General features: G+C 47.0%; 1 protein-coding gene across 1 annotated transcript in view; it reads right to left on the minus strand.

Annotated features, from left to right (window-relative positions):
* Positions 1 to 3685: 3685 nt before the first annotated feature.
* LOC136701755 (NLR family CARD domain-containing protein 3-like) overlaps positions 3686 to 21469 on the minus strand; it is a 19162-nt gene continuing 1378 nt past the window's right edge. The window contains exons 2-10 of the mRNA XM_066676449.1: positions 16797 to 17126; positions 16084 to 16138; positions 15636 to 15837; positions 12723 to 14475; positions 12373 to 12546; positions 12024 to 12197; positions 6909 to 7082; positions 5023 to 5069; positions 3686 to 4408 (exon numbers count right to left, since the gene is read on the minus strand). Coding sequence (XP_066532546.1) covers positions 3867 to 4408; positions 5023 to 5069; positions 6909 to 7082; positions 12024 to 12197; positions 12373 to 12546; positions 12723 to 14475; positions 15636 to 15837; positions 16084 to 16138; positions 16797 to 17062 — 3387 coding nt within the window. The 5' untranslated portion in view covers positions 17063 to 17126 and the 3' untranslated portion in view covers positions 3686 to 3866. The remainder of the gene's footprint in view (positions 4409 to 5022; positions 5070 to 6908; positions 7083 to 12023; positions 12198 to 12372; positions 12547 to 12722; positions 14476 to 15635; positions 15838 to 16083; positions 16139 to 16796; positions 17127 to 21469) is intronic.

The raw sequence follows: 21469 nt of genomic DNA on the forward strand, positions 1-21469 counted from the left end.
AGTCTGAATATGCAAACGCTAGCGGAGAAATAGTAGCTTTAGCTAGCGGAGGCAAGGCACATCTAACAGGCTGAATATGCTAATTCTAGGAGAGACATAGTAGCATAAGCTAGCGAAGACAAGGCATGTTTGCCAGACCGAATATGCTAATGCTAGCGAAAATATGGTAGCTTAAGCTGGCGAAGACAAGGCACGTTTGCCAGTCTGAAAATGCTAATGCTAGCGGAGAAATAGTAACATAAGATAGCGGAGAAAAAGCACGTTTGCCAGTCTGAATATGCTAACGCTAGCAGAGACAAAGTGGCAAAAGCTAGCAAAGTCAAGGCACGTTTGCCACACCTAATATGCTAACGATAGCGGAGAAATAGTGGCTTGAGCTAGGAGAGACAATACACGTTTGCCAGTCTGAATATGCTAACGCTAGCGGAGACAAAGTAGCATAAGCTAGCGGAAACAAGGCACGTTTGCCAGTCTGAATATGCTAACGCTAGCGGAGAAATAGTAGCTTTAGCTAGCGGAGGCAAGGCACATCTAACAGGCTGAATATGCTAATTCTAGGAGAGACATAGTAGCATAAGCTAGCGAAGACAAGGCATGTTTGCCAGACCAAATATGCTAATGCTAGCGAAAATATGGTAGCTTAAGCTGGCGAAGACAAGGCACGTTTGCCAGTCTGAATGTGCTAACGCTAGCGGAGAAATAGTAGCATAAGCAAGCAGAGACAAAGCATGTTTGCCAGTCTGAATGTGCTAACGCTAGCGGAGACATAGTAGCATAAGCTAGTGGAGACAAGGCACATTTGCCAGTCTGAAAATGCTAAAGCTAGCGGAGATATAGTAGCTTTAGCTAGCGGAGGCAAGACACATCTAACAGGCTGAATATTCTAATGCTAGCAGAGACGCATAAGCATAAGCAGCATAAGTAGCATAAGCTAGCAAAGACAAAGCACGTTTGCCAGACCAAATATGCTAATGCTAGCTGAAATATAGTAGCTTGAGCTGGCGGAGACAAGGCACGTCTGCCAGTCTGAATATGCTAATGCTAGCAGAAAAATAGTAGCATAAGCTAGCGGAGACAAGGTACGTTTGAAAGTCTGAATATGCAAACGCTAGCGGAGAAATAGTAGCTTTAGCTAGCGGAGGCAAGGCACATCTAACAGGCTGAATATGCTAATTCTAGGAGAGACATAGTAGCATAAGCTAGCGAAGACAAGGCATGTTTGCCAGTCTAAATATGCTAATGCTAGCAGAGACATAGTAGCATAAGCTAGCAAAGTCAAGGCATGTTTCCCAGACCAAATATACTAATGCTAACGGAGAAATAGTAGCTTGAGCTAGCGGAGGCAAGGCACATCTAACAGGCTGAATATGCTAATGCTAGCAGAGACATAGTAGCATAAGCTAGCGAAGACAAGGCACGTTTGCCAGTCTGAAAATGCTAATGCTAGCGGAGAAATAGTAACATAAGCTAGCGGAGAAAAAGCACGTTTGCCAGTCTGAATATGCTAACGCTAGCAGAGACAAAGTGGCATAAGCTAGCAAAGTCAAGGCACGTTTGCCAGACCTAATATGCTAACGATAGCGGAGAAATAGTGGCTTGAGCTAGGAGAGACAATGCACGTTTGCCAGTCTGAATATGCTAACGCTAGCGGAGACAAAGTAGCATAAGCTAGCGGAAACAAGGCACGTTTGCCAGTCTGAATATGCTAACGCTAGCGGAGACATAGTAGCATAAGCTAGCGGAGACAAGGTACGTTTGAAAGTCTGAATATGCAAACGCTAGCGGAGAAATAGTAGCTTTAGCTAGCGGAGACAAGGCACATCTAACAGGCTGAATATGCTAATTCTAGGAGAGACATAGTAGCATAAGCTAGCGAAGACAAGGCATGTTTGCCAGACCGAATATGCTAATGCTAGCGAAAATATGGTAGCTTAAGCTGGCGAGGACAAGGCACGTTTGCCAGTCTGAATATGCTAATGCTAGCGGAGACATAGTAGCATAAGCTAACAGCGACAATGAACATTTGCCAGTCTGAATATGCTAACGCTAGCGGAGAAATAGTAGCATAAGGTAGCGGAGACAAGGCACGTTTGAAAGTTGGAATATGCAAACGCTAGCGGAGAAATAGTAGCTTGAGCTAGCAAAGACAATGCACGTTTGACAGTCTGAATATGCTAATGCTAGCGGAGACATAGTAGCATAAGCTAGCGGAGACAAGGCACATTTGAAAGTCTGAATATGCAAACGCTAGCGGAGAAATAGTAGCTTGAGCTAGCAAAGACAATGCACGTTTGCCAGTCTGAATATGCTAATGCTAGCGGAGACATAGTAGCATAAGCTAGTAGCGACAATGCACGTTTGCCAGTCTGAATATGCTAACGCTAGCGGAGACATAGTAGCATAGGCTAACGGAAACAAGGCACTTTTGCCAGTCTGAATATGCTAACGCTAGCGGCAAAACAGTAGCTTGAGCTAGCGGAGGCAAGGCACATCTAACAGGCTGAATAGGCTAATGCTAGCAGAGACATAGTAGCATAAGCTAGCAGCGACAATGCACGTTTGCCAGTCTGAATATGCTAACGCTAGTGGAGACATAGTAGCATATGCTAACGGAGACAAGGCACTTTTGCCAGTCTGAATATGCTAACGCTAGCGGAGACATAGTAGCATAAGCTAGCAGAGACAACGCACGTTTGCCAGTCTGCATATGCTAACGCTAGCGGAGACATAGTAGCATAAGCTAGCGGAGACAAGGCACATTTGAAAGTCGGAATATGCAAACGCTAGCGGAGAAATAGTAGCTTGAGCTAGCAAAGACAATGCACGTTTGCCAGTCTGAATATGCTAATGCTAGCGGAGACATAGTAGCATAAGCTAGCAGCGACAATGCACGTTTGCCAGTCTGAATATGCTAACGCTAGCGGAGACATAGTAGCATAGGCTAACGGAAACAAGGCACTTTTGCCAGTCTGAATATGCTAATGCTAGCGGCAAAATAGTAGCTTGAGCTAGCGGAGGCAAGGCACATCTAACAGGCTGACTAGGCTAATGCTAGCAGAGACATAGTAGCATAAGCTAGCAGCGACAATGCACGTTTGCCAGTCTGAATATGCTAACGCTAGTGGAGACATAGTAGCATATGCTAACGGAGACAAGGCACTTTTGCCAGTCTGAATATGCTAATGCTAGCGGAGACATAGTAGCATAAGCTAGCAGCAACAATGCACGTTTGCCAGTCTGAATATGCTAATGCTAGCGGAGACATAGTAGCATAGGCTAACGGAAACAAGGCACTTTTGCCAGTCTGAATATGCTAACGCTAGTGGAGAAATAGTAGCTTGAGCTAGCGGAGGCAAGGCACATCTAACAGGCTGAATAGGCTAATGCTAGCAGAGACATAGTAGCATAAGCTAGCGAAGACAAGGCATGTTTGCCAGACCGAATATGCTAATGCTAGTGGCTGTATGAGGAGGAGGAGGAGGAGGAGGGGAAACACTGTGTATTATTATTATCATTATAGAGTGCAGTGCAGTGTACACACACACACACACACACACACACACACACACACCCCTTACTTAGGTCCTTGTTTTATAACGTAGTGTATTTCCCCACTGCTCTAAATCAGTGTGCAACATGTAAATAAAAACAACTCACAATGATGTGGAAATCATTTAAACCCTACATTTAATTTAAAATCAATTAAAAACTGAGAGAAAACAGACACAACACAGAGTCACAAAGACATTTCAGTTTTTTTACATTTTAAACCTTTTAATAAAAAATATTAGTGTTAGTGTGTGTCTGAAAATGTGATATTGTGTGTGTGTGTGTGTGTGTGTGTGTGTAGGAGAGAGAGAGTGTGTCTATTCTGTCTCACACAGACGCACTGAGGAGTCATAATCCCAGAACCTAAACCCAGCGTAGAGGGGCTCAGTGAATGTGGAGGTGAGTGTGTGTAAGTGTGTGAGTGTGTGTGTGTGAGGTGAGATGGTGTAGAAGGACAGAGTGCCGGACCCCCAGTCCAGATACACTCCGACTCTGTTAGAGCGAGAGGGGGTGTGTATCGCAGTGATCTGATTATTGTGTCTGACCCTGTAACTGTTCTCAGAGCAGATCAGACTCCAGGAGAATTTATTGGATCCAAACCCACTCTCAGCTCCTCGTCCTTTCCTCCTGATTCCTCTGTACGACACTGAGATATAAACCCCCCTCCCCCTCCACTCCACCTCCCAGTAACAGCGTCCAGTTAAACTCTCCACACTCAGAACCTGATAAACAACATCAAATCTCTCCGGATGATGTGGATACGACTGAGTCTCCTCCACACACTCCACCTTCCTGTTTCCCTCAGACAGAGAGAGACCAGTGTGTGCTGTGTTTGGATCCAGAGTCAGATCACAGTAATCTGTACACACACACACACACACACACACACACACACACATTTACAAACAATACTATACATGTGTTTTTACTATATATTTATGTTAGTGTATAGTGTGTGTGTGTGTGTGTGTGTTTGTATAGTGTGTGTGTGTAGTGTGTTGTTTGTGTGTGTGTTTGTATAGTGTGTGTGTGTAGTGTGTTGTTTGTGTGTGTATAGTGTGTGTGTTAGTGTATACTCTGTGTGTGTGTGTATAGTGTGTGTGTGTGTCTTAGTGTATACTGTGTGTGTATGTGTGTTAGTGTATACTGTGTGTGTGTGTGTGTGTTGTTTGTGTGTGTGTTTGTATAGTGTGTGTGTGTAGTGTGTTGTTTGTGTGTGTGTTTGTATAGTGTGTGTGTGTAGTGTGTTGTTTGTGTGTGTATAGTGTGTGTGTTAGTGTATACTCTGTGTGTGTGTGTGTGTCTTAGTGTATACTGTGTGTGTCTTAGTGTATACTGTGTGTTTGTGTGTGTGTTAGTGTGTGTGTATAGTGTGTGTATAGTGTGTGTGTGTATAGTGTGTGTGTGTATAGTGTGTGTGTGTTTGTGTGTGTGTGTGTGTGTGTGTATAGTGTGTGTGTGTGTGTATCTTACATTTCTTCAGTCCTGGTCTCATTCTGCTGATTCCTCCGTGTTGGACTCTAAAGATCAAACACACACATTTATAAACTCATTAAACTCCACATCAACCTGAAACTAGGGCTGTGACCATAAGAGCATTCCCCCAACACCGGGGTCATGTGATGCCCCCCGCGGGGTTCAGCTCCTCCCCCTCATCACCGCAGTGGGGGGCTGCACTTCTGTGGTTTTAGAGCTCAAACTTACAGGAGTGTGTTCACCCATCAGCCACAACATTATGAACACCTCCTTGTTTCTACACTCACTGTCCTCTCTCTCAGCTCCACCGTCCACACGCCGGTCACTCTGTAGTTCTACAGTTACACACCGTGTCCACTCACTGTCCTCTCTCTCAGCTCCACCGTCCACACGCCGGTCACTCTGTAGTTCTACAGTCACACACCGTGTCCACTCACTGTCCTCTCTCTCAGCTCCACCGTCCACACGCCGGTCACTCTGTAGTTCTACAGTTACACACCGTGTCCACTCACTGTCCACTCTCTCAGCTCCACCGTCCACACGCCGGTCACTCTGTAGTTCTACAGTTACACTGTCCACTCACTGTCCTCTCTCTCAGCTCCACCGTCCACACGCCGGTCACTCTGTAGCTCTACAGTTACACACCGTGTCCACTCACTGTCCACTCTCTCAGCTCCACCGTCCACACGCCGGTCACTCTGTAGTTCTACAGTTACACACCGTGTCCACTCACTGTCCTCTCTCTCAGCTCCACCGTCCACACGCCGGTCACTCTGTAGTTCTAGAGTAACACACCGTGTCCCCTCACTGTCCTCTCTCTCAGCTCCACCGTCCACACGCTGGACACTCTGTAGTTCTACAGTCACACACCGTGTCCACTCACTGTCCTCTCTCTCAGCTCCACCGTCCACACGCCGGTCACTCTGTAGTTCTACAGTTACACACCTTGTCCACTCACTGTCCACTCTCTCAGCTCCACTGTCCACACGCAGGTCACTCTGTAGTTCTACAGTTACACACAGTGTCCACTCACTGTCCACTCTCTCAGCTCCACCGTCCACACGCCGGTCACTCTGTAGTTCTACAGTTACACACCTTGTCCACTCACTGTCCACTCTCTCAGCTCCACTGTCCACACGCAGGTCACTCTGTTGTTCTACAGTTACACACCGTGTCCATTCACTGTCCTCTCTCTCAGCTCCACCGTCCACATGCCGGTCACTCTGTAGTTCTACAGTTACACACCGTGTCCACTCACTGAGCTCCACCATCCACACGCCGGTCACTCTGTAGTTCTACATTTACACACCTTGTCCACTCACTGTCCACTCTCTCAGCTCCACCGTCCACATGCCGGTCACTCTGTAGTTCTACAGTTACACACCGTGTCCACTCACTGTATGCTCTCTCAGCTCCACCGTCCACACGCCGGTCTCTCTGTAGTTCTACAGTTACACACCGTGTCCACTCACTGTCCACTCTCTCAGCTCCACCGTCCACATGCCGGTCACTCTGTAGTTCTACAGTTACACACCGTGTCCACTCACTGTATGCTCTCTCAGCTCCACCGTCCACATGCCGGTCACTCTGTAGTTCTACAGTTACACATCGTGTCCACTCACTGTCCACTCTCTCAGCTCCACCGTCCACATGCAGGTCACTCTGTAGTTCTACAGTTACACACAGTGTCCACTCACTGTCCACTCTCTCAGTTCCACCGTCCACACGCCGGTCACTCTGTAGTTCTACAGATACACACCGTGTCCACTCACTGTCCACTCTCTCAGCTCCACCGTCCACATGCCGTTCCCTCTGTAGTTCTACAGTTACACTGTCCTCTCTCTCAGCTCCACCGTCCACAAGTGTGTGTGTGTAAAACTCACTGTAGTATCTCCAGTGCAAAGTGTGGATCCTGCAGTAGATTAGAGAGCAGCTTCCCTCCAGACTCTCCTGGGTGATTGTAACTCAGATTCATTTCTCTCAGGTGGGAGGGGTTAGATTTCAGAGCTGTAGCAAGAGAACAATAGCCTTCATCTGTAATCATACACCCAGACAATCTGCAGAAAGGAACAGATGGAGTTTACACAGAGTAACAACAGGTGTAGTACAGTACACACAAACACACACATCACTAAACTCTGTTTAAAATGAGTCAATGCTGTTACACACCACAGCTAAAATGACATAGTACTTTTTTTTTTACTTTGAATTAGTACATGTTAAAATATATATTTTATTCTGGGAAGTAAGAGCTAGTTATAAAACATTCAGAATGGATCCAAGACAAAGTAGAAGTAATTCTCATCTGGACAGTGAGTCTGAGTGAAGATATTGTTTAATGAGATGTACATAATATTACATTGCACTGTTACACCAAACAGCTACATAAAATATTAAACTAGAGGGTGAAAGTTCAATAATTTTCATGAATTTGGCTTGCTAGGTATTGCTAGAATTGTGGCAGGGTAAAAACACACAAACAGATGAGTGTGAGATGTGATGGGTCTTGTTGTGCCCGGGTCCGAAAATTTGAAACCTTGTGGCCAAAGCTTTAAAATTGACTGACTTAGAGCAGGTTGAAATTTTGGCCAATGCTTTCCTATAGGAAACATACCCACTTTAGAAGCTCGTATTTTGAAATCTGTAGGTCGGATCGCTCTAAAAAACAAAAGCCCGAGTTGGCACAGGATCTATGTCACGCCTTCGTCCTGTCAGTTTGTTGTCCCCGCCATGTGCTTTATTTGCACATGGCTCTGTTTTGTTTATGTTTGAGTCTTCGCCTTTGTTCCGCCTCCTCGTCCGTGTCATGTGTTACCCGTCCTCGTTATCTGTCCAGGTGTGTCTCGTTTGTGTCTGTATTTAAGCCCTCTTGTTTCACGTCCTGTTTGTCGTTCATTTCACTTCTCTATTCACCGTGTCGTATCTCTTTTCTCCGTTGTCGCCCGTCCTGTCGATCATGTTATCTGTCTATCTCCGTAAGTTTCCTCTGTCAGCATTTCGCTTTGTTTTCCGTCTGTCCCCGTTTACCCTGCTTATGTCTTAGAGTCTAGTTTAGCCTGTTTTCCTTTTTGTTTAAAGTCTGTTTTGGTTATTTTCTGTTAATAAAAGTATTTTGTGTTAGCAAGTGCGTCCGCCTCCGTCAGTCTGCCCGTGAATCGTGACAGAATGAACGACCCTAAGGACGCAGCTAGCTCGGACCACTTCGTCAGGAGGGGTGCTCTTCGCCGGACTCCTTTTCGAACAAGCCCCAGAGGTCCGGTGGAGGAGGCGTTAAGAGCAGCCTCAGACTGGAATCAATTGCATCAGCTCTGGCCCGACGCGGTTCCTGATTCCCCAACAAAGGACTCGAGTCGAGAATCGATGGTTTATTCTAGCGAGAGCTAAGAGAAGTCCAGGCTAATATTATCCAGGCACTAATAGAGTCAAGGACTTCTGTTGAGTCGACTCCTGGATCGGCGGATTACTCCAGCGGGAGGCGAAGGAATCGCCGTAAGAAAAATGCTGGAGTTACTCCGTCGATGGTGGATTACCCCCTCAGGTCCGGGGAAATTTTTTGGGGGGGGTTAAGGATAGGGGCTGTTAGCCTTCATCCTCAGGAGGCTAACAGGGGCACATCTCTGGGGGATCCATGGTCGATGACATCCCTCATGAGTGTGCCCGTCAAACCCCCTAAACCCTCTACAGCTCCAACGCGAGCCCGGCGAGCGGCGCGGGTCCCTGCCTCCGAGGACGTCATCGCAGTAAGGCTTGCCGCTCCAGTCTCCGTAAACACGGCGCCTCCTGCCGCGCCTGTCTTTGTGAACACGGCGCCTCCTGCCGCACCTGTCTTCGTGAACGCGGCGCCTCCTGCCGCGCCTGTCTTCGTGAACGCGGCGCCTCCTGCCGCGCCTGTCTTCGTGAACGCGGCGCCTCCTGCCGCGCCTGTGTTCGTAAACGCGGCGCTTCCTGCCACGCCTGTCTTCGTGAACGCGGCGCCTCCTGCCGCGCCTGTCTCCGAGAGCGCTTCGCCAACGGCCGCGCCTGTCTCCAAGAGCGCTTCGCCAACGGCCACGCCTGTCTCCGAGAGCGCTTCGCCAACGGCCGCGCCTGTCTCCGAGAGCGCTTCGCCAACGGCCGCGCCTGTCTCCATGGACGACGTCGCTGCAGGGCCTCCTGTTTCCATGGACATCGTCGCTAGGCCCCCAGTTCCCAAGCACCTCTCTGCGCTCACTCCTGACATCCAGGAGAAGCTTACAGGCCTCATGGCAAGCCTGGAGCTCTCTTTGAAGGCGGCGCGCGCCTCTCCTGTCTTCATGAGAGCGACGCCCGCCTCTCAAGTCTCCGTGGATGACGGCACAGATTCCTCTGCCTCCGTGGACGTCGTCGCACGTTCCCCAGTCTTCGTGGACGACGTCGCAGACTCCTCTGCCTCCGTGGACGTCGTCGCACGTTCCCCAGTCTTCGTGGACGACGGCGCAGACTCCTCTGCCTCCGTGGACGTCGTCGCACGTTCCCCAGTCTTTGTGGACGACGGCGCAGATTCCTATGCCTCCGTGGACGTCATCGCACGTTCTCCAGTCTTCGTGGACGACGGCGCAGACTCCTCTGCCTCCGTGGACGTCGTCGCACGTTCCCCAGTCTTCGTGGATGACGGCGCAGATTCCTCTGCCTTCGTGGACGTCGTCGCACGTTCCCCAGTCTTCGTGGACGACGGCGCAGATTCCTCTGCCTTCGTGGACGTCGTCGCACGTTCCCCAGTCTTCGTGGACGACGTCGCAGATTCCTCTGCCTCCGTGGACGTCGTCGCAGATTCCTCTGCCTCCGTGGACGTCGTCGCACTGTCTCCTGCCTCCTTGGAAGTCGTCGCAGGCTCCCCTGCCTCCGTGGACGACGTCGCAGGCTCCCCTGCCTCCGTGGACGACGTCGCAGGCTCCCCGGCCTCCATGGACGACGTCGCAGGCTCCCCTGCCTCCGTGGACGACGTCACCGGCTCCCCGGCCTCCGTGGTCGACGTCGCAGGGTCTCCTGTCCCCGTGACTGTGGCTACGGCCGCTCCTGTCCCCGTGACTGTGGCTACGGCCGCTCCTGTCCCCGTGACTGTGGCTACGGCCGCTCCTGTCCCCGTGACTGTGGCTACGGCCGCTCCTGTCCCCGTGACTGTGGTTACGGCCGCTCCTGTCCCCGTGACTGTGGTTACGGCCGCTCCTGTCCCCGTGACTGTGGCTAAGGCCGTTTCTGCCCCCGTGACTGTGGCCTCGGCCGTTCCGGCCCCCGTGACTGTGGCCCCGGCTGCTCCTGGTCAAGTCCGTAGGTCGGCCCGAAGGACTTCGGGGCCAATCCCTAGAGTTGTGCCCAGGCTGGCTTCTCAGTCTGCCCCACAAACCTTTGCCAGCCCTGGGCATCCACATGTTACTTTGGTTCCCTTGTCTGTCCCTGTCTTGGTTCCTGTCTCTGTCCTTGTCCCAGTACCCGTGTCTGCCTTTGTGTCTGTCCCGGTCCCTGTCACTGTGTTTGTGTCTGTCCCCCTGAATGTCTTGGTCCCTGTTCCCCTACCTAGTCCAGTCCAGTTTCCTGTGAGTCCTGTCCAGTCCCCTGTCAGCCCTGTCCAGTCAATGTTTCAACCCCCTGTTCAGTCTCAAGTCTCGTCTCCTCTCCAGTCACCGTTTCAACCCTCGGTCCTGTCTCCATTTCAGTCCCCTGTCCTGTCACCTGCCCATGTCCATTCTTCTGTCCCCAAACATGTCCAGTCCCCTGTTAGTCCTGTCCAGGCCCCATTTCAACCCTATGTCCCGTCTCCTGTCCAGTCCTTGTTTCAACCCTCTGTCTCGTCTCATGTCCAGTCCACTGTCTCCAAACATGTCAAGTCACCGTACCCATCCCGCGTTCAGTCACCTGTCCTGTCTTCTGTCCAGTCACATACCCCTGTCCAGTCTAACGTTCCGATCCTGTCCCCTGTCTCGTCACCAGTCTCTGCTCCCGTCCAGTCCCAGCACCCAGTCCTGTCATCAGTCCCGTCTCCATTCCAGTCCCCTGTTCTGTCACCTGTTCATGTCCAGTCTTCTGTCCCCAAACGTGTCCAGTCTCCGTATCCGTCCCACGTTCAGTCCCCTGTCTTGTCTCCAGTCCAGTCTCCCGTCAATTCCCATGTGTCCACTCCTGTCCTGCCCAGTCCGTTCTCGTCTCTTGTTGCCCCCCTTTGTCAGTCTCCTGTCATGTCCCGTGTCCCGTCTAGTATATTCGGTCCTGTCGTGTCCCCGGCTCCTGTGTCTGTTCCCGTCCTGTCCTGAGTCCTGTCACCCGTTGGTTTGTTTTCCTGTCTTGTTTTCCGAGCCCTCTCCTGTGCCAGCTCCTGGGGGGTTTAGGAGTACGCGCCCGGGAGTTGCGCGTTCTTGGGGGGGGCATCTGTCACGCCTTCGTCCTGTCAGTTTGTTGTCCCCGCCATGTGCTTTATTTGCACATGGCTCTGTTTTGTTTATGTTCGAGTCTCCGCCTTTGTTCCGCCTCCTCGTCCGTGTCATGTGTTACCCGTCCTCGTTATCTGTCCAGGTGTGTCTCGTTTGTGTCTGTATTTAAGCCCTCTTGTTTCACGTCCTGTTTGTCGTTCATTTCACTTCTCTATTCACCGTGTCGTATCTCTTTTCTCCGTTGTCGCCCGTCCTGTCGATCATGTTATCTGTCTATCTCTGTAAGTTTCCTCTGTCAGCGTTTCGCTTTGTTTTCCGTCTGTCCCCGTTTACCCTGCTTATGTCTTAGAGTCTAGTTTAGCCTGTTTTCCTTTTTGTTTAAAGTCTGTTTTGGTTATTTTCTGTTAATAAAAGTATTTTGTGTTAGCAAGTGCGTCCGCCTCCGTCAGTCTGCCCGTGAATCGTGACAATCTATGACTATGTGAAGTTTCGTAGCTGTAGCATGAGAACCCTAGGAGGAGTAGCATTTTACATTTTGCGAATAGAATAATAATAAGAAAATGAAAGAAAACATTAGATTTCAAAGAACAGTAATTTGGCTTTTACAAATTTTACCTGAGAGTTTCCAGTTTACAGAGTGAACTCTTCAGTCCAGCAGAGAGCAACTCCAATCCTGAATCCTGTAGGTCATTGTTACTGAGGTCCAGCTCTTTCAGGGAGGAGTTTACTGACTGTAGAGCTGATCCCAGAGTTTCACAGGAGTCCTTGGTAAGATTACACACAGCAAGTCTGTAAAAAAAAGAGTAAATACAGCACATTGTATGATGGTGTAGAGTGATGATACAGTCCAAATGCTTCTTTTTTTATTTAGAATAGGTTCACTGGATTGATATATTGTGTGTAACATGAGTTAAAGTTTCTAATCTACTTGTTCATTCAGGACTGACTCTACAGAAAGATATACCTGAGAGTCTCCAGTTTACAGAGTGAACTCTTCAGTCCAGCAGAGAGCAGCTCCAATCCTGAATCCTGCAGGTGATTGTTACTGAGGTCCAGCTCTTTCAGGGAGGAGTTTACTGACTGTAGAGCTGATCCCAGAGTTTCACAGGAGTCCTTGGTGAGATTACACCCAGCAAGTCTGTAAAAACAGTAAATACAGCATGTGGTGTGATGATATGGCATGATGAATAGATCCCTTCCTTTTGAAACTAGAAAATGTTCACTGAATTGTTGTAGCCTGATATTTCAGACAATGAGAGAAGATTCAGCAGTAAATCTAAAAGTATAATAAACATTTATTAATGATGAACTCACAGAGCTTTTCTGGACGCTTTGATCACTGGCAGCAGTCTCAGAACACCTTCCTCTGATAGATTATATTTCCTCGGGTCAAACTCATCTAGTTCTTCTTCTGAATTCAGCAACACAAATGCCACAGCTGACCACTGATCAGGAGAGAACCTGACTCCACTGAGAGAACCTCCTCTGTTCAGGTGTTCCTTGACTTCCTGCACTAGAGAGTGATCATTCAGTTCATTCAGACAGTGGAACAGATTGATGGTTTTCTCTGGAGAGGGATTCTCCCTGATCTTCTTCTTGATGTACTGGACTGTCTCCTCTCTGCTGTGAGATCTGATTCCTGTCTGAGTCAGTATTCCTCGTAAGAGAGTCTGATTGGACTCCAGTGAGAGACCCAGAAGGAACCGGAGGTAAAGGTCCAGGTGTCCATTCTCACTCTGTAAGGCCTTGTCCACTGCAGAATTCAGAAACTGTGACATGGTGGATGCTCTGAAGATCCCAGATCTCTGTTGTAGTTCATCTCTGCTGATGAAGGAGAGTAATGCATATAAAGCAGCCAGAAACTCCTGGACACTCAGGTGGACAAAGCTGAACACCTTCCCCAGGTGCAGCCCAAACTCCTGTCTGAAGATCTGGGTACAGACTCCTGAGTACACTGACACTTCTCTGACGTTAATGCCACACTCTCTCAGGTCGTCCTCGTAGAAGATCAGATTGCCTTTCTCCAGCTGTTGGAACGCCAGTTTTCCCAGAGCCAGGACACTCTCTCTAGTTTTCTGAAGATCAACCTCCTGTTTTCCCTGGTACTTTTGTTCCTTGTGTTTGATCTGAAAGATCAGGAAGTGTGTGAACATTTGAGTCAGAGTCTTGGGGGTCTCTCCATCATCTGCTCCACCCAAAACTCTCTCTAGAACCGTGGCTGAGATCCAGCAGAAGACTGGGATGTGGCACATGATGTAGAGGCTTCTGGAGGACTTGATGTGGGAGATGATTTGATTGGCCAGGCTCTGGTCACTGATCCTCTTCCTGAAGTACTGCTCTTTCTGAGGGTCACTGAACCCTCGTACCTCTGTTACCTGGTCAACACACTCAGGAGGGATCTGATTGGCTGCCGCTGGTCGAGAGGTGATCCAGAGGAGAGCCGAGGGAAGCAGATTCCCCTTGATGAGGTTTGTCAGCAGCACATCCACTGAGGCTGACTGTGTTACATCCCACAATCCCTCATTGTTCTGGAAATCTAGAGGAAGTCGACACTCGTCCAGACCGTCAAAGATGAACAGGACTCTGTAGAGATCATAGTCTCTTGGTTTTAATTCTTTTGTGTCTCTGAAAAACTGATGAAGAAGCTCCATCAGACTGAGCCTTTTCTCCTTCATCATGTTCAGCTCTCTGAAAGGAAGTGGAAATATGAAGAGGACGTCCTGGTTTTCTTTTCCTTCGGCCCAGTCCAGAATGAACTTCTGCACAGAGACTGTTTTTCCAATTCCAGCCACTCCTTTAGTCAGCACAGTTCTGATGGCTTTATCTTTAAAGAGCTGGCTGCATTTAATGGGTTTCTCCTGTGCTGCTGGTCTCCTGGACACTGTCTCAATCTGTCTGACCTCATGTTCAGTATTGACCTCTCCATTCCCTCCCTCTGTGATGTACAGATCTGTGTAGATCTCATTCAGAAGAGCTGAGCTTCCAGGATTAGAGACTCCTTCATTAATCTTCTGGAACTTCTCCTTCAGGGTTGATTTCAGCTTTCGATGAGAAGAAGGAGCTAGTTCTAATAAAAATGAGGAAACAAAACATATTAAATACAATTATTTTTCTTAAGTTCAGCCCTAAATGTTATATCCATTAATACTGGAATAATAAATAACTTAAATGTTCATGAGGTATTTAATTAAATTAATGCTTAAAGTCTTTCAGTTGTAACACATATAGTATGTAATAATGATAAACTCATACAGTTTAGCTTCAGTTTAGTTAGCACTGTTAAAAACATTCATTCATTAATTCACTGCCTGTAACTGCAGTTGAAAACACACTCTGACAAATTAGACACATCACAGTGCAAAAACACTGGACATCCATCGCTGAGGAGATGTGGTCAATGCTTCAATCCAGCAGCCGTCCCCCTGAGACACTCATCCACTTCCATCAGGGCTTTAGAGCCTTACTGTGCTGAGAAAATAGCTCTAGAGGGGAGAGGTGTAACTTATCGCTCAGTTTGATTGGTTCTGTGGCAGACCTGGGGTCTGTCCCAAAACCTAGAGAGCTATCTAACTAGAGAGTATTTTACGTCACAGTGAGTGCGCTCCCAACACATGGGCTGTCACAGTTCTTAGACATGTCACTATGCTGTCTACTGAGATATCATAACCTGGCCAAATTTAAAGGCAGAATCCCAGACAATTCCTCAGCCGCCAAGACAATCCCAGGAGGCAACGCCAGAACATCTCCTGTCTCTTCTTCCAGAGCAAAAGTAACTAAATCATGATAAAAACAGGAAGATTTGACTCCATGGCACTGAAATGCTGAGGTGACACTGAGTGAAGTAAACACTGGTTGCGATCAGTGGGTGGGAACAAGCCGTGACGCAATCACTCTCTAACTACTGTGTCTCAATAATCTGCCTCATTAGGCCAGACTACATAGTCAGTGCCTACCTAGGGAGCTCACTAGACTTTGGGACAGACCCCTGGTGGCACATGAGTCAAAGTGAGCCCCACACACTAAAATACAACAGAAAAAAAAATGTAAACCCTCTACAGACAAAAAAACACACATCATTCTCTCTTTGCTGCTTCAGAGCAGATTCACCACTGAACACACAGACCATGATCAGAACAAAGTATGAAAATGAGTGGACAATGTCTTTATTAAGTGTATATAAAGATATTAAAGTGTCTAAAGAGTAAAGACAGGACCCTGAAGTCTTACTGCTCTGCAGTGTGTGAGCGAGGTGTGTGTGGTTCATGTTCCTCAGGACGTTCAGTGTGATCTTCATCACTCCGTCTCTAACACCATCCTCCTCCTCCTCCTCCTCCTCTCTCTCAGAGCATGCTGGGTAATCCTCACTCAGCAGCTTCATAAACCTCTTCAGATGATTCTTCACCACAGAGATCACTCTCTGCTCCAGCTCCTGATTAAAATAGAAATATTAACACAGAGTCTGTCAGACAGTGCAGTGTGAGCTGAGGGGTGGAAGTGATAATGATTTATATTTTATTATTCTAAGAAAATCCAGAATCACTGTCCATCACCAAACTCTACATCACTCTCCATTATAACACTGCTACAGTGAATAAACAGTAGCCTTTATTACTGTCCTATAATAACAACACTGGAACACACACACACACACACCTCCAGTGTTTTACACACACACCTTGAATACTGACTCCATATTCTTCCTGGTCCTGTCAGGAGTCTTCTTCTGGACTCTGTGGAGAATCAGAACACAGACTGAATAATGTGGAGAACCTGATCAATATATTACATCATCAGATATTACTAATTATTCAGACTGTTCTGGATCCATATTCAGTAGGAGATCCTAGATATATAATGAAGGTTCCACTGCCGTTATAACACACAGAGTTCAGCTGCACAGATCAGCAGGGTCTAATCTTCTCCACAAAGAGGCGCTGTTACTGCAGCTTTTCATTCCAATAAAGCAGAAACACACCTGATTCCACTCCTTCATCAGTTCATCTTCAAACAGTGGATCATGTGCGCTCCTGTTTCTGAAAATCTCATCTTAATCTCATCTGTTTAGTTCTCCTCAGATCTTCAGTTAGGACTGAACTGAGGACAGTAGCTATTACAGAATAAGAGTCCCTGTGTTTATGATCTTATCCTAGTGTTCCAGAAGAATCAGAACTGGACAAAACGTCCTCAGCTCTGTCCGACACGTCCACTTCAGTTTCATTTAATAGATCTTTAACTGATTCTTAGTTAAACACAGACTGAACATCTACAAAGCTCTGGACTGTCTTTCTCCACTGTGTCCTCTCACGCTCTTAGAGCAAGAGGAGTTCTAACCTTCTTTATCTGTTCATTTATCACTCATCAGTGTTTCACTGAAGGACAGTAACTCACTCTGGATCAGAGGGGACAGCTCCACTGCTGAATTCAGGAGGTTTCCCCGTGGACCGGTCACTCTTCATAGACACACAGCTGGGTTCTCCTCCCCCAGTGCTGACTTTAGGAGGGTCCTCCATGATCTGGTCACTCTTTACAGACACACAGCTGGGTTTTCCTCCTTCTTTACTGAATGTAAGAGGTTCCTCCATGGACCGGTCACTCTTCATAGACACACAGCTGGGTTCTCCTCCCCCAGTGCTGACTTTAGGAGGGTCCTCCATGATCTGGTCACTCTTTACAGACACACAGCTGGACACTGGAGAATCTGCTCTCTGGGTTTCAGTCCTGTGGATATTAAACAGAGTGAACAGGACAGTAGACTGAGTAAGAGAACACAGGAAGGGATACTGTACGTATTCAGACCCAGTGGTGTGTACAGACTCTGGCAGGAGTTCAGGGAGAGAGGGGGGAGTGGTCAGATTCTCCTAATTCTCTTTACTGTGTTACACCTGTGTAAAATAGACTGACCGTTACTGAGAGCTGTAGGTGTGAGAGAACTGTAGGAATCCCATGGATATGACGTGTTATCAGGGAGCACTCAAAGCAGATAAGACCACCATCTCTGGAGTTAATACCTGACTGGTTTACACACACACACACACATAGTGGGACAAATCAAAGGGAACATTAACCCAGAGAGAGGTGTGTGTCCACCATGATCTTCCAGAACATCTTCAGTTCTCCTGGTGACACACTACAGAACTTTTTAAAGGGACATATTGTACCTCTTTTTAAACAGGTTAGAATAGGTCTATGGGGCGATACAAAACATGTTCATGAAGTTCTTTACACAAAATCACTCACATAAAGAGATATCTCCAGCTCTATTCTTTCATTATTTCATCTCGTGTTGACGCAGGTGAGGGGTGATGCCAGGGTGGATCTATGCAAATTTCTTCATTGTGACGTCACAATAAGGGAGACACCCATACGGCTCGTTGAAGCATTTGATTCCTGACACTGAACTCTTTCGACTGACTCAGAAAACAGAGGGTTTTATTTTTGCACTTGGAATGTTTATAGGAGAAATAGAGACCAAAGTGGAAATACAAAAGCACACAAAAAGAGACTTTAAAATAAAATGTCCCCTTTACAGTGGGAGCAGATTAGAAACAGACTGGGGTCTCACACTACACCCGTTTCTGATGATTTTTATGGAGACTGGAACAACGTGAGACACACACTACACGACCCCAACCTCCTGATCCACACACACACTCGCCTTCCCCAGGAGACACGGATAAACACACACCTACAACAACTCTCTGTGGTTATTGTCTGCACTGCTGTTTGTGTCGATCCACAGAGAAAAATAATGTAGAACTGTCTTTGGTGGTGGATGTGAAGACGTGGTCAGCACGGTCTCTACACACTGCAGAGGGAGCTGGAGATCAGTAGAACAGCACACACCTGAGACTACGCTCCATCTTCAATGTCTCAGAAGTATCAGACCTGCAGCAGTAGTTCTCTCCACAGTGCTGTGTTATTGAAGGTGGAACAGAACATTTGAATAAAGTTGGAATAAAGGCTGTAACGACGTATGTGGCCCAACGTGTTGTTTCTGTTACAGGTAATACTGGTTATCTGGGGACATCTGCATCTAGAACTATGTAAAGTTCTAGACTTGTAGTTTTCTGTATCTACTGCCTGTGTTAACTTTCTGTGCTCTGTTCTGATTGGCTGTTGAAGGGTCTCATTCTGACTTGAGTTGCTGAAGAGTTTATATTACGCTATTACGGGCAAAGTCCGGTTTGAAGAATGACAGCAGACTGTAAATCGGGTTGGAAAAATCAATCGTTTAATGTTTAGACTTTCCCCCGATTGACTCTGCTACTGCACCGGGCTCTGCAGACTACAGCCGAGCAGCACAGACTCGGACTGACTGGAGATCAGGGTTAAAATGGAGCTAAAAGTGGTGTAGTGTGACCCCAGTGTGAGTCGTACGTTCTACTGGAATGGCAGGTCATTCAGACTGTTTTCCTCATCCTGTTCTCCATGAAGACAATCCTGTTTATCTCTGCTGATAAAGGAGAGACACTGGAGGCCAAGAGACTGAACTGTACAGTGTTTAGTAACTGGTACCGCAAGAGCCTTCTCAGTTATTACAACTCTTAATATATGTCTTTTCTCTGTCCTTTTACTGATGTAACACTGTGCACTGCTCTCTCTCTCTCTCTCTCTCTCTCTCTCTAAACCAAATATATTATATTATAAATATAATACAGTAAACAAATATTAATTTATTAAACTAATTCTGACTCTGGAGCTGCTGGAGTTACTCCTTTAAACACAAACACACTCAGTAACACTGCACTGGCCACAGTCCCTCACTGATTTACCTCACTGCAACTCTTACATCTCTGAAGTGTGTGTCTCAAACTGTTTACAACTGATCACGCAAATAACCGGAACCTATGTTACATGTCTACAACATCTCTACATGCTCTGAGCACTGATCATAATCTTAAATGTGCTCTGTTTAATGTTTGTTCCTTAAATAATAAGGCAACGTTTGTCGCTGATATTATCCAGGAACATGACATTGACCTGCTCTGTCTCACGGAAACCTGGCAGCGGCCCAATGAGTATTTCACGCTCAATCAGACTCTGCCTCCACATTATCAATACGTGGATAAACCTCGTTTAACTGGACGAGGAGGAGGACTTGCAGTGGTGTACAGCCCTGGCCTCAAAGTTAAAACAGTTTTAATCCCAAATATGACATTGTTTGAGTGTTTGGCGCTGTTGGTCTCTGCTGTTAAACCTGTATTGGTTCTGCTTATCTATCGCCCCCCAAAAACCTCATCTGTTTTTGTGGCAGAGTTTTCTGAGCTCATCTCCACACTCATTCCTGTTTATTCTGATCTGTTGCTGCTTGGTGACTTTAATATTCACATCAATTCTGGTAACTGTTTGTTTGCTAAAGAATTTCTTAATGTTTTACAGAGCTTTGATATTTCTCAGCACGTTGATTTTCCTACACATAACAAGGGCCACACCTTGGACATTGTTTGCTCTCTGGGTAAAACTCCTTTTAATGTGAGAGGCATTGATCTGTGTGTATCTGACCATAAAGCTGTGTTCTTTGACTTTCCACTATCATGTCAACAGCGAGGGCAGCGTCAATCACGCCAGTTTACATTACATTACAGTTTACAGCGTTAAAAATATCAGTCCTCCTGCTGTTATGGAGATGCTCAGTCAGAGCCCGGTACCTGATTGCTTAGATCCTGATTTGCTAGTGACCCACTACGACGAAACATTGTCACATATTTTAAACCACCTGGCACCTCTAAGAACACGCTTGGTTACATTTTTTCAGCCTGCTCCCTGGTACACTGCTGAGCTGCGCAAGCTGAAAGCTGCTGGTCGTTAGCTTGAACGACTCTCAAACAGAACTGGCCTGACTGCATGCCCTTGCTTAAGGTGATCAGGTCTTGTCTTATAAGAAAAAACTACAGGAAGCTAAAACACTCTATTATTCTGATGGACCTTACTGCAGCATTTGATACAGTGTGTCATATCCTTTTACTTACTCTGCTCAAAAATATGTTTGGCGTAACTGGTACTGCATTAGCTTGGTTTCAATCGTATCTTTCTGGTAGGCAGCAGTTTGTTTCAATGGGAAGTTTTCGATCTGACACATGCTCCTTGTCACATGGTGTCCCCCAGGGCTCTGTTCTTGGGCCCCTGCTTTTTATTTTGTAAATCCTTCCTCTTGGTGACATCATTAGACATCATGGGCTGCAGTTTCATTGTTTTGCTGATGATGTCCAGATATATATTTGTACAAAACCTTCTCACAGCTTGCCACCTAGTGCCTTGCTGAATTGCTTAACTGGTGTGAGGGCTTTGATGATGGAGAACTTCCTGAGAATAAATAATAAAAAATCTGAAGCCATCATAATTGCTTCTCCTTCAACAGTCAGGAGGCTTAGTGACACTACTGTTTGTGTCCCTGGTTTTGTTGTCTCTACCTCAACACTAGTGAGAAATCTCTGAGTAATTTTTGATTCTACATTATCATTTGAATCACATATTAACAACATGTAGGACAGCCTTCTACCATCTTAAAAATATCTCTAGGATTCGCCCTTTTCTCTCTCTCACTGCTGCTGAGACCGTAGTCCATGCATTTGTAACTTCCAGACTCGACTACTGCAATGCTCTGTTGTGTGGCCTCCCTGCTCGGGCTTTGAGCGGGCTGCAGTATGTGCAGAATTCTGCTGCTAGGGTTCTGACCCATACAAGATCATGGGAGCATATTACTCCAGTCCTAAGTTGTCTTCATTGGCTTCCAGTGAAGTTTCATATACGGTACAAATTGCTTGTGTTGGTGTTTAAATCCTTGCATGACCTTGCCCCTTCTTACCTAAGTAGTTTACTTCAGTCATACTCTCCAGTGCGTACCCTTCGGTCCTCAAGCCTCCATTTGCTTGAGGTCCCACATTTTAAGCTGAGCACCATTGGAAATAGAGCATTTTGTGTTGCGGGTCCAAAGCTGTGGAATAGTCTTCCTGACGAACTGAGAGCTTGTTCATCTGTAGATGTTTTTAAAACCAGACTCAAAACTCATCTTTTTAAACTAGCATATGGATGATACTATGTATATGTCTCTATGGTTATTT

Source organism: Hoplias malabaricus, chromosome 7 (assembly GCF_029633855.1).
Source record: "Hoplias malabaricus isolate fHopMal1 chromosome 7, fHopMal1.hap1, whole genome shotgun sequence".
NCBI classification, from domain to species: domain Eukaryota; kingdom Metazoa; phylum Chordata; class Actinopteri; order Characiformes; family Erythrinidae; genus Hoplias; species Hoplias malabaricus.